General features: G+C 49.9%; 6 protein-coding genes and 1 pseudogene across 7 annotated transcripts in view; 2 read left to right on the top strand and 5 right to left on the bottom strand.

Moving 5' to 3' along the window:
• Positions 1–1,690, bottom strand: part of CNA01070 (C-14 sterol reductase, putative) — a 2,339-nt gene extending 649 nt beyond the window's left edge. The window contains exons 1-7 of the mRNA XM_566548.2: positions 1,215–1,690; positions 936–1,153; positions 646–861; positions 350–590; positions 178–251; positions 81–106; positions 1–20 (exon numbers count right to left, since the gene is read on the bottom strand). The exon at positions 1–20 is cut by the window's left edge and continues 119 nt beyond it. Coding sequence (XP_566548.1) covers positions 1–20; positions 81–106; positions 178–251; positions 350–590; positions 646–861; positions 936–1,153; positions 1,215–1,635 — 1,216 coding nt within the window. The 5' untranslated portion in view covers positions 1,636–1,690. The remainder of the gene's footprint in view (positions 21–80; positions 107–177; positions 252–349; positions 591–645; positions 862–935; positions 1,154–1,214) is intronic.
• A 157-nt stretch (positions 1,691–1,847) lies between these two features.
• On the bottom strand, positions 1,848–2,687 carry CNA01080 (expressed protein). The gene is made up of 3 exons (XM_566550.2): positions 2,350–2,687; positions 2,202–2,277; positions 1,848–2,098 (listed from the first exon to the last, which is right to left on the bottom strand). The coding sequence occupies exons 1-3, from the start codon at positions 2,587–2,589 to the stop codon at positions 1,932–1,934; spliced, it is 483 nt and encodes a 160-aa protein (XP_566550.1). The 5' UTR covers positions 2,590–2,687; the 3' UTR covers positions 1,848–1,931.
• A 33-nt stretch (positions 2,688–2,720) lies between these two features.
• On the top strand, positions 2,721–3,541 carry CNA01090 (hypothetical protein). Its single transcript, XM_566552.2, has 3 exons — positions 2,721–3,106; positions 3,167–3,317; positions 3,376–3,541. The coding sequence occupies exons 1-3, from the start codon at positions 2,792–2,794 to the stop codon at positions 3,456–3,458; spliced, it is 549 nt and encodes a 182-aa protein (XP_566552.2). The 5' UTR covers positions 2,721–2,791; the 3' UTR covers positions 3,459–3,541.
• Positions 3,520–4,697, bottom strand: CNA01095 (hypothetical protein). Its single transcript, XM_024656045.1, has 3 exons — positions 4,400–4,697; positions 4,040–4,331; positions 3,520–3,959 (listed from the first exon to the last, which is right to left on the bottom strand). The coding sequence occupies exons 1-3, from the start codon at positions 4,613–4,615 to the stop codon at positions 3,631–3,633; spliced, it is 837 nt and encodes a 278-aa protein (XP_024514117.1). The 5' UTR covers positions 4,616–4,697; the 3' UTR covers positions 3,520–3,630.
• A 79-nt stretch (positions 4,698–4,776) lies between these two features.
• CNA01100 (conserved hypothetical protein) lies at positions 4,777–6,857 on the bottom strand. 2 transcript variants are annotated; one of them, XM_567088.2, is made up of 12 exons: positions 6,775–6,857; positions 6,607–6,703; positions 6,448–6,544; positions 6,229–6,385; positions 6,102–6,172; positions 5,863–6,046; positions 5,740–5,774; positions 5,591–5,684; positions 5,354–5,526; positions 5,248–5,287; positions 5,173–5,192; positions 4,777–5,115 (listed from the first exon to the last, which is right to left on the bottom strand). In XM_567088.2, exons 2-12 carry the CDS (start codon positions 6,645–6,647, stop codon positions 4,993–4,995), a joined length of 1,035 nt encoding a protein of 344 aa, XP_567088.1. In that variant the 5' UTR covers positions 6,648–6,703; positions 6,775–6,857; the 3' UTR covers positions 4,777–4,992. The 2 variants fall into 2 exon arrangements, with proteins under 2 accessions (XP_567088.1, XP_024512024.1); XM_024656166.1 differs by having other exon boundaries at positions 6,607–6,857.
• A 182-nt stretch (positions 6,858–7,039) lies between these two features.
• CNA01110 lies at positions 7,040–10,416 on the top strand (annotated as a pseudogene).
• On the bottom strand, positions 7,368–10,349 carry CNA01120 (conserved hypothetical protein). Its single transcript, XM_567087.2, has 8 exons — positions 9,642–10,349; positions 9,491–9,580; positions 9,341–9,432; positions 8,759–9,278; positions 8,179–8,710; positions 8,055–8,128; positions 7,917–8,004; positions 7,368–7,863 (listed from the first exon to the last, which is right to left on the bottom strand). Exons 1-8 carry the CDS (start codon positions 9,743–9,745, stop codon positions 7,678–7,680), a joined length of 1,686 nt encoding a protein of 561 aa, XP_567087.1. The 5' UTR covers positions 9,746–10,349; the 3' UTR covers positions 7,368–7,677.
• Positions 10,417–11,724: the final 1,308 nt, after the last annotated feature.

The raw sequence follows: 11,724 nt of genomic DNA on the forward strand, positions 1-11,724 counted from the left end.
TGGGGAGACACCATCCGAGACTGTTTTATTTTTGCGTCAGCGCATACTATATGGAGAGAGGTGAGGTAAGGACGACTCACGCAATGAGCCAGTCGCCAAAGTAGTTCTACCCCGGCCAACGTTAGCAAAACACGGCATGCAAGAGACATGCAAAGAAAAATAATAATAAAAACTTACAGGGTGCTGAGATCGGCCCCACCAGCCAGAAGTCAAAAGCTTGGTCCCTCTCTCCGTCTGCATGTATTCCAAGTCTACTCGCCCCATCCATCAGCTATCTCATCTCTTTCAAACGAAATACAATTCATCTAAACGAAGAAAAGAAACGAAAGAAGAGGCGAAATCGACTCACTCTTGGGGTTCTTTCCAGCCCTGAAGTCGGCCTTTTCATTATTAGCTACTCTGAAGATGTACATCCCCGCGACTTCGACACCGACAATCAAGGCTGTCGCCACGGGACCCAGCTCGACGGGGGTGGAAGCCAAGAATCGCGCTTGGAGGCCATAGGTAAAAGGAACCCAGGTGAGGTCGCCAAAGGCGAGCATAAAGCCGAAGCCGTCGGTTGTAATGTCCATCTGGTTGAGGATTGTGTGCTTTGATATTTGTTAGCGCCGCGGGTGTGCGCGGGAAATGGGGAGAAGAGCTCACCTCTTGCAAAAGACAGTCGAGGACATACCAGCCCTCAAAGACGAGGACGATCCACATACTATCAGTCAGTTTTCCGATCCTGACGTATTGCTCGCAAGCGCAAGAAATGTTGAGTAAGAACCAGAGGATCATGCCGGGTCGAACTTCGTTGAATGTCTTGAGGTCGAAAGAGGGGAATCCGGGGATGGTAGGGTTGAGAGGTCGGCCGATAAAGAACTGTAAAAGTAAAAGTAAGCATGTCAGTACTAGCCGGCGAGAGCCGAATGAGAAAAATATGGTGATGGACGTACGTCGTAGACAACATTGCCAGAGTTCCCACCGAGAGCCAAGAGCTCACCAGAGAAAAAGCTCCACACATAAACCCAGACGGCTTGGAAAGTGGCCATAGCCAGACTGGCCGAGATGAGGGGCACAAAGTGGTCGTGGAGCCAAGTGAAAGCTTGGATACCCCTGGGCTGGACCAAGACACCGGTAAGAAGACCAAGGGCGAGGAGAAGAGTGTAAAGACCTGTTCCCGATTAGCCTTGCAGACACTACCGGAGCAAGAGAGGGCGACGTGGTAGACTAACCGTTCATCCTGTAGACTTTTCGTCGTCCATCCCTCAACAGATTACCTTCGACTCTCTGCCCGGGCAGGACGACTTCACAGATCATGCAGAACGCATACCAGCCGAGATACACGCCCGCAGCTTTCCAGTCCCACAACCTACCTGCCGAGCTCGGGTAGTTGCCTACCAGCGCAAAGGCATCTTTCCACCCCTGTACACTAGTTGGTGTGCATCCGACTGCATCGTTGCAGGCAAAGAAGAAAAAGTAGGTGAAGAGAGGCGTGAAGAGGGTGATTGCGCCTGTGCCGCATGGCCCGAAGAACTCTGTGGGCTTTGAGCGGGGGTTGAGCTCTTGGTAGGTCTTGATGTGTGGGTGTGCGGGGAGGTCGAGGTGGGTTGTAGCTGTTATGACTGTCGTCGTGGATTCTTCCTGGGCGTCCATGGTGGGCGAATGGGCGAAAGAATAAAGCGGGAGGAATAATCCAAATGTGGAGACGCGGACTTTATTTGCTCGTGGATTGTTGACTTTTTGAACACCGCGATGACATGGTACGATACTGCAGCCCACAACTCGTCCACATCGTACCATGCACTGCACGATCTGCAGCCCGGTCTCCATGTCGTGCCATCGCAGAGCCAGGGAAGCAGATGGTACAGAGAACAGCAAAATCTATGCATTACAAATACACAATCCCGTCTACCTTCTGACCGTTTCTCCCGTTTGACCGTCCTCGCTCCTCACGCCTTTTCCTGTAACAATATCTCCTCAATCCATTTGCCGAGCTTCTTTTCCATCACCAACATCATCTTGCTGGCATAAGGATCTATAGACTGTCCCGTTTGGTTGGTCAGTGAGGGTGGGAGCGAAAGGGAGAGATGTATTTGGTTCGACGGGAATTTCTTGGCTATGCCCAAGGAGATGTCAGCGGAAACGCATCGAGCATACCCTAGACATGTCTCTAGATGGTCTCGAGAATAGACAAAGCGTCGGCATAAGGAATCACTGACCTAGTCGTTGAGACATTGGCAGAGCGATATCCGTTGAGCCAGACCTGAACAGCGGCGTCGCAGTCACTGGTATATTCTTCATATCGCCCATCCCAGCGGGAATCAGCATTTCTCCAGACACATCCATAGTCCATGAAACCACACTCACCCCTCTGGAAGGCATAGCAACAGACCAGTCCCCGGCCAACTTGTTATCCACCTGTTCAACGCTCCCCATAGATGCCACACCGCCTGCAACGTTCCCCGCGGTATCTGTAGGCAGTCCAGTGCCGACCCATATCATAAGGGTGTTGACCATGCGGGTGAGATGGAAGTTGAATGAAGGCGAGGAAGGGATAGGCGACGGAATGGAGGTGTGGTAGGTGGATATCTGTGGCTGGAGAGACATTGCAGAGTGCTTTCCCGTGGATCCTGCTGCTTGATAGCTCTATGGTGTGGGAGTGATGATAATACGAGCAAAAGTGCAAAAGTATAGCGACGAATGAAGAATGCAGAAGACGGCCGGCGGACGCTTGCAACGTCGATGTTCCCTCCACTTTCCACATCTCCTCGTTCCACATCTCATTCAACATTTCATTCCACAATCCACAATGGCAGACATAACCCCACCGTCATCACAGCAGAACACTCCACAGCGCACTATCGACAACTCGCTCGCCAATCCCGATCCAGCCGCGATGGACGTCGATCTCGACGAAGACTTGGAGAGCATCGCAAGTGAGGGCAGCGACAAGATCTCGGTCCCGTCTGGCGCAGAGAGGGCGAACCAAGTGCGACAGGCGGTTGAGGCGGATGCTGATGAGAGTGGAGACGAAGGCGACGAGGAGGTTGAAGCCGAGGACGAGGCCGGGGCTGAGGAGAAGGGTAAAGTCGAGAAGAAGGATAAAGCGCCTCTCGGCGGTCCTGTACGTTTATCTTTGATGTATCTGGCTCGCCCAGCGGACTGACGGGATTCCGGTATGCAGACCAAGAAACGGACAAAACGACCATTCAAGGGCCAGTCTTTGTCAACACATCCGCACTCGCATGCTGCCCGTCCCCGTCCGCGGACAGAAGGTCCTCATAAGGCCGACGGCAGTCTTTTCGACTCTGAGATCGTGGCGAGGTGGAATGCAGGTGAGTTATCCAGTCTCGGGGTATACACCTCGATAATGGCTGACATGATTGTGCATAGACTTTGGCGATGTCTTGAGTCCAAGTCCACCTTGTAGCAACACCCGAGCTGCACCCGTACCTGCTCAAGCAGCACAATCATAACCCACCATGAACATACGATTAATTCATCTTTTTGTAAATCATAGACGATTTTCCATTTCCATGCCATGCAAAGCCATTGTAAAGTATTACTACAACATAAAAGTTACTGAGACCGCCTTCCCCCCGATGAGTTTCCTCGCACCAGAACTCCAAAAAAGCCGACCACTCAGCATTAAGCACCCACCCAGCTCTTCACACTCTCCCACCAACCTCTTGGCTCCTCTTCTCCGGGGACACCACCTACTACGATTTCCTCTGTCGGTTTTGTCTCTTCCGATAAAGACATGACGGGTGCAACCTCCTCTGTCACGAGTGCCGATGTCGCTGCCGCTTCCGCCGCTGGCGAAGAAAGTTGTTGGTTGTCGGTCAACTTGGCTTTACGTTCCTCTTCTTCTCTCATGCGGCCGATACGCGCCTGCACGGTCTGCATACCGCTCGTAAGACTGCCTAGGACGATACCCATGACAAGTGATCGGATGAACAGCGGTCTCGGTAGCTTGTCTGCACACCAATTCCCCAATCATCTTCTTTGTCAGGTATGATAATGGGGTAAGAAAGTGGATGGATATATATATACTCACAGGCAGTACCAACAACCAAACCCATTAACCCACCAGCCACACCGCCATCCTCCCACTTTACCTCTCCCTTCCTCCATCCGGCCTTTCGCTTCACCGCTGACCCTTCCGGTCCGCCTTGGGCAACACCTTGAATCTCCCCAGCAGGACCAAACACCTGTTCCCTCGCCCAGCCTACAGATTCATCCACCAGCACAAACCCTGCCGTCGCCCCTCCCAGCCCGAGAGCGTATTTCCCACCTGCTTTGAGAGCCCCAAAGAAGACTCGGTAATTTCGCGTTTTTGTGTAGAAATACTAAATAATACATAATACTAGTTAAGCTCCTGTTTCCCGTTTATGAAAAGAGGAGAAACCAAACGTACCCATCCCTGGACAGTCTTGGGTTTCCTATGCGCATTTTCAACCAAGAACCTCAACCTCGCTCGACTTCCGCCCCGGATGAACCCGATGGAAAGCCCGACAAGGCCAGCGGCGGCGGGGAGCATGATGAGGTTGGTCGGGACGGTGAGCGAGATGGCGCCTGGGATGGTGGTGTTGTCGCCCGATTGCGGGGTCTCTGCGAGGTCTGAGAGGGACATTGTGTCGGTATGTGTGCTTAACACTTGTAGACGAGAGAAAGAGGAAAAGGTGTGGAAATAGACGTTTACTTGGCTGATTCAAGAAGCCGTTCGTTCAGACACGGACACCGAAATTGCAACCGGCGGGAAATTCAGAACCCAAAAACCTCCACTTTTCATGACGGAACCACGATGACATACAAATGATCATTTATTTAAAAGTAAACAAGGATAGCTATATAATCTAGTTGTCATGATGCATGAATACTAGGTACACTTTTCTCGGTTCCTGTATCTGCATAATCTTTATCTGACACGTCGCGTCGTTCCACTCCTCATTTCGCTTTTTGCCCACCGGTTTAGTCACTCACGAGCAGCCTATAAACTTCATAAAGCGCTTAGAGCCCCTCGGTCAGTTGCTCAACGGGGACACCTTCCCAGGAAATCTGGTAGACCTTGTCGAACAGGGGATACGCTCGAGATCGGTTCTTGGCGCTGAGAAAGTTGTGCACGTCCTTGGCCTGTGATAACAAGTTGAGTCAGCTTGCAATATGTTGAGCTGGAATGGTATGGCGTACAGTGTGGATACCTTGGAGCTCTAGATTTACATGGTTAGCATTGAATGCATGTGGAACCAAAATGTCAAGACTCACTTTGTCCGTTCAACATCTCTGCCTCAAGTTGATCAAATGACTTTCGAAACCATATATCAGCACACACACCTTCTCGTTCTTCCAAACTCTTTCCAGCAAGTCTCACCTTGTTAGCTCCTACAAACGCAGCCGCAACCTTGTAGTTCCTTCCAGAAAGACAAGAAGTAATCACATCACTGACACCCGCACTCTCCTGCAAGAAACTCTCCTCCTTGACGTCTACAAAGAATTCTTGGCAAAAGTGCTTCATCTCCAGAAGGCCAATACGCATAATGGCCGCTACGTACGTACAGCATTATCAGGATGAGTGAGATGACAAGAGGATGGTGGAATGGGGACGCACCCTTGGAGTTACTACCGTAGCCGAGACCGTCGATAAAGCCAGCCGCAACAGCGACAATGTTCTTGAGAGCGCCGCAAAGACTGACACCAGCGACCTAGTATTTCTATCAGTGTTTGTATACTTTATGATCAGAAGCAAGTGAAACATACATCGTCAATGAGCTGAACCTTGAACTTGGGAGTTTCTTAAATAAATAAACAAAAATGCAATCATCTTCCGTCAGCCTCGTCTGTCTTTCATCTCGATAGCAATGACTATGTATAAGAACTTACGGAAAAGCTTCAGCCACAGCTCTCCATCTTCCTTGTTTCGGTAACCGATAGTAGTCTCTGAGAAAGTATCCCTAGCGACTTCATTGGCAATGTTGGCTCCACTCAAAGCAGAGCAGGGGATACCGAGACGTTGCTCGATAACATCAGCGAAGATGTGAATATCATCGCCCTGGACTTCGACACCCTTTCCCGACAGTTAGTTGGTATAAAATAAGAAGAGAGAGACAAGGAAAACGTACTTTGATAAGAGTGATGGCCTTGGCATCCTTCCGGACGTTACCCTCCAAAGTGTCTAAAACCTTTCCAAGGACTTCAACGTTCGTTAGCTGCAAACGCCAGGCTCACCTTCATAGGAAGAACACTGACACTGGTGAGGGGTGACGAATACCAAAGCTGTTGCGTCCTTGACGGCCTCTTTCAAGTCGGGGACAGCCACGACATTGTCCTCGAGCTTAACACCGGGGAGGTACTTTCTGTTTTCGTGCTCAGAGTTGATAATCTCAGTAAGCTTCTTGCCCTCAAACTGCACAACAGAATCAGGTATAAATCTATTAATACATGTCCTTCAACAATCCCAAAACTGACCTCTTCCTCATACACCCAGACAGAGACGCGGGTGTCGTCAAAGACGTCGGGGTGCTTCTTAGTGTTGATACCGGCAATGCGAGAGATAGCAGAACCCCTTTGCAAGTCCCATCAGCACTAATACTTGCAAACCCCGGCCCTCGAGCGCAAAAGGCTCACCAGTTACCAGAGCCGACGACAGCGACCTTTTCCTTGCCCATTTTTGAAGCTACAGTAAAAGTACGAATGGAAAGCGGAGATGTAGACTTGAGAGGGGCTGTGCTTGGAAAAGAGGCAGATGCAAGTGAGCGAAAGGCTCTTGCAGGGGAGAATCTGACAAAGGCTGACGTGGTGGATAGTCGTTCCCAGGGAATAGGCTGATGGGTAGAGAAAATGGGGGCGTCTGATATATTTATCTATGGGGCGGGCTGTGTGGGATGACGACAAATAAACTCAAGGGGGACAACGTCACGGGTAAATTTCTCCGCCGGTCTCGCATTCCCGCCCTTCGGACATGAATTTATTTATAGTCGTGGGACGCTTCGGTGCATGCTTGGAGCTGACGAGTGGATCTCATATAATTGCTTTGTACTGATACACTCACCTCTTCATACGTATGCCTAACCACGGTTTCATGCAGCGAGGCCACCACCACTACAAGGCAACTTGGCACTGCCAAAGACCCAGCAATCATCAGCCTATCCAAGACCGATAAGACCGATCGCGGATTCGTCGTGCCCTCCTCACCCTCGGAACTCGGGCAGGTATCATCTACAATCCACCACAAACATCCAGTTCACACGGCCCCAGAAACAACAACCCTTACGAACTATGCAGGCAAAGTACAAGCCACCCTTGATTAATTAGTCGCAGACTGCACATGCTGCACCAACCGCCCGAACACATAGAAGAAAGACACTTCTGATGCATCTCCCATTAGGTAATAGTATTACAACACGCTCATATTGCTATTCAATGACCGGAAACGAGGATGTTTGTCTGCTGAGCTTATGGACAGGACCTCCCATCACCGGCACCTGCACCTGGATTGCCTTTATAAGGCCAGGAAATAGAAAATGTTAATCATAAAGGCCATTATAATGCGTAGGTGATGTTTGTTCTCCCAATGACAATGATAGGATTGACGGTGCTTAGTGGAATACACGAGGATGATGGCGATAAGAATAAGGGTATATGGGCAACAGGGCCTCGTTTTAATCGGATTGCTATCTGTCGAAAGCGAAGAGGGTATCATAGTATGAACATCAGTCCCAGTGCACCAGCAACGGCTGCTGGCAAGCTGAGAGCTGATCCGAGACCTGTTGCGGGTGCCAACGCGGGGAAAGCAGCCGAGGTGATGTTGGGGGACACATAGGTTGACATGCCAGCATCACCGCAAATTCCCATTGCCGAAGCATCGCTCTGTGCGGCAAAGACCTGAAGCGGGTGTTAGGATAATATCAGGGATGACCTGGAACAAAGGCACTTACATAAGGCATACCTCCGTAGCCAGAAGCAGAGTAAGAGACGAGCATGGCACCACCAGATCCAACAGTGAACTGCTTGCAAGAAAGAAGGCTATGTAGAGTCAGCTTCTCTGCAACTTTTACAACTACTGTTGGACCTACTCAACGACACTGGACTGGGAAGGCCAGCCGCTAGTGGGCACGCCAAACCCGACGTTTTGACTGGGGCTTCCTCGCTAAACAACTGTCAGTTGAACCGCTTCCTGGCCAGGAACATCTCACTCACGTTGGTCAAGACAGCAAGCAAAGGTCCCTTCCTGAACGCTACATCATAGTCGGTCGAAGCCACGATCTTGGTCTGAGAGTCCAAAAAGTTCTTTCCGTCAAACAAGGTGTTGTTAGAGATCACAGCGTGTCGGATCTCATTCAGCCTCTTGATGTGGTTGTAACTAGTCGTGTTGGCATACTCGGAAGTCCAAAGCGCTTGTCGGTTGTAAGGATCGCCGGCACCGCTAGCAAAGTCTTGCTCTTGGCCGTAATACACTACTGGCAAACCTTCAAAAATGAACTGAACAGTCATCGCGTTGTAAGCCAGCTGAGAGTCGGCGGTAGTGTTTCGCCATCGAGGAAGATCATGGTTTTCGATAAAGTTACCGATGAGACCGGGGGTAGGGAACGTGCCCAAAACCTGAGTAGCAATGTCGACGAATCTGGACATGTTGCCGTTTGGAGTACCGAATCCATCCACAATACCGTAGTAGAGAGGGTAGCCAAGGACGGAGTCCATCCAATTTTGGGTTTGGAACTTGGCGGCAAAACTGTGCAAGATCAGTCAGTACTCCCCCGTATAGGCAATAATCACTCACTTAATGTCGTCTGTGTAGACCTCGCCCATGCAGAAAACACCGGCAGCACCGCAGAATCCTGTCCAGAACTCTCCGGGGACGTGCTTGGCAGCATCGATACGTAAACCGTCAATCTCGTACTCAGCAGTCAAGTTGGAAATCCAAGCTTGCAATGTTGAGACGACAGCCTCGTTCTCAGTGTTAACGTCCATCAAAGGCAACTTGTCGTCACCCAACCAACAGTTTTCTACTGATGTCTGATTGCTGTAATCGATCCAACATTGAGGGTGGAATTCTGAGGGATCGGTCCAAATAGAACCGTCAGCGACAAGATCAGAGGTACTGAAAGAATCGTTGACAGTGGTTCCAGGGATGTTGTTGACGACAATGTCGACCATCAAGTACATTCCCCTGTCGTGAAGAGCTTTGCTGAGCGCCTTGAGGTCATCGGCGGTGCCGAAACGAGGGTTGAGAGCACGAGGGTCATTGACCCAGTAACCGTGATACGCATAGTGGTAGGGGGTATCGCGGTCAATGTTTTCTAAAGGCAAAATCAGCACATGTGCGTCACGCGACCAGGTACAGAAACGAAATGCGGCTTACGACTAACGGGAGAAATCCAAATAGCGTCAAAACCCATGTCAGAAATATAATCAAGCTTGTCAATGATAGACAGCCATGTTCCGCCACACCATCTATTAATGCGTTAATCAATCATGCATTCTCAATACTACGCTTGATTCCCCCACTCACGTTTGGTCGATGGGATCACATTCATCCGGTATCGGGGAGGACCGAGCGGGCGCAGTGTCGGAGACTGGAGCGAATCGATCGGTGAAAAGCCTGCAGTGCCCGTGCTAATGAGCAAAAACGTTCATATCAAATAAGGGGATTAAATGCTCACTGGTAAATGGATTTGCCTTTCCACTCGTCGGCAGAAGCTGCACTTACGACGCTGATCGCCACGAGGGAAGAAAACAATAATGACAATGACAAGTGTGATCTCATTATTGCAGTTGGAGCAAGAGGTGTCGGGAAGGGCTGATTAAAGACAGTCGGTGGAGAGGAGGAGATAGTATAATGAGCGACAAGGGTCGATACGGGCTGATTATAGGATATGGATATGTGTGGCCGGAAATAGGTCTACTGATCGACCATGTGACTATTAGAATCGAGTGATGGTGATGAATGTGTAAGGAAGAAGCTCGCGGTGACTACAAGGGAAGGATGGACAGTGCACAGATGAATGCACGGATGCGTCAACGGAATGGCGAATGTGTGTGGCGAGGATGTCGAGTGAAAGAGTGGATTGAAAAGGGAGAAGGGAAGGGAAATCGTCGTAGCAACTTTGCTCTCAACCTAGGGAGCTGGTGAAGAAAGTCGTGTAGCTTGGCTGACACTGATCGGATGATAGGCCGGTGGAGAAAAAAGGAAAGGATGGTTGGTCGGGGTCGGTGAGAGGCTGGGATGCGTTTGAATGAGCGTGGTGTTGGTAAATGAGTGTGAGATGTGGTCGAAAAGCAGGAAGACGACGTTTGCCTTTACTTTCGAGGCCACTGTTGGTTGTTGGCTGTTTGGTGGAAGTGTCAATTCAGCCGACAGCAAAGAAAATATGAAGAACAGAAATTGTCGGGTTTGGGTTTTTACCGCCGAACTTCGACCGCTGATCGTTACCGACGCCTCACAAACAACAACCGCCGCCGTACTGGTGCTCATTTTCCTGCCCAGCTTCCATGGAATCTCCGCTGAATCTCCCATTTGCTATGCATGCATCTCCCTTGCTTTAGTGTTTGGGGTGGTGACTATGCCAGCCCGAGCTGCGTATAGCAGCTTGACCCATTGAATTGAACATTTCAGATATCAGGCGCGTTCGCTTTTCAGGAAGCTCAAAACAAGCATCGTGGCTGACAAATGACAACAGGGAAAACAAACACCAAGAAACACAAACAGCACAATCATGTTCCTTTTCCCCACAGAGTCTCAGGAACTGGCCACAAGGTACTAATTGATGGATGGCGGAAGACCAGAGGATGTGCTGGCCAAGTGTCTAAGGAACGGTGATTCCCCGCATGATTTTAGCGCCATCCCTTAATCCGCTCCGTTCCGTTAAAACAACGGCCGGCGACCGGCCAAAAGTCCGGTTGAATGAATTCCCGGTACCGCGTTTGCGCCCGATGTTTGTTCTCGACGCGAGCCTCCATAATCGACTCGACTTGGATCGATTTACCGTGCTGCCAACTGCTTTCGATGTTCTATGCCAAAGACAGTCGCGCATTGGACTTCCTATGCCAAAGTCAGTGGCGCGTTGGACTTCGACTTTATTTTTGTTCTTCTTCGCCTCAGAACATCATCAGACGAGATCAGCTGTCCCCTCGTGCTAGCATACACGCTGGGGCCGGCTAGATGCTGTTCCTGTTACAAAACTATGCCGGTATGAAAGATCGTCGCAAGCTGACGACGCCACAAGACAAGCTTATTATTAGTGCCCAGTACTCAGCATAGACGATACTCGACCCTTAACCCTTGTCTCTTTGCCAGATTGTCAACGTTAGTGTAGATGTCAACAAACAAGGAACATACAAGCGCAGCGTGTTTGTTGCCATAAACGTACGTTACATCTAGGATATTGGATAATAGTTAAAACCCCGTGTTTCGGATATCAGACACCAGTGCCGAAGTTATCAACAAATATCGACGCCACGGTGACCTCTCTGATCTTATCTCTTCTGATCTCGGATCTCTGAATCATGATCTGAGATCTCCAAAATCAAAAAGGCTTCCCGGATACGTGAGGCTTATCACCTTCTGATGACTGGCTTCTTATTTACCGTCTATGGATGAGGAGGAACGCACAAATGTTTTGTACCGCTGTGTTCCCTTCTATCGTATGTATTTGCCCGTGATTATCAAAACGCCATGACATAGCCCATACGAGTCCATGCTTTTTTCGTGTTTCACTATCAAATTCAACAAGAAACGGTTGCTAC

This window comes from Cryptococcus neoformans, chromosome 1 (genome assembly GCF_000091045.1).
Source record: "Cryptococcus neoformans var. neoformans JEC21 chromosome 1, complete sequence".
Classification (NCBI taxonomy): domain Eukaryota; kingdom Fungi; phylum Basidiomycota; class Tremellomycetes; order Tremellales; family Cryptococcaceae; genus Cryptococcus; species Cryptococcus deneoformans.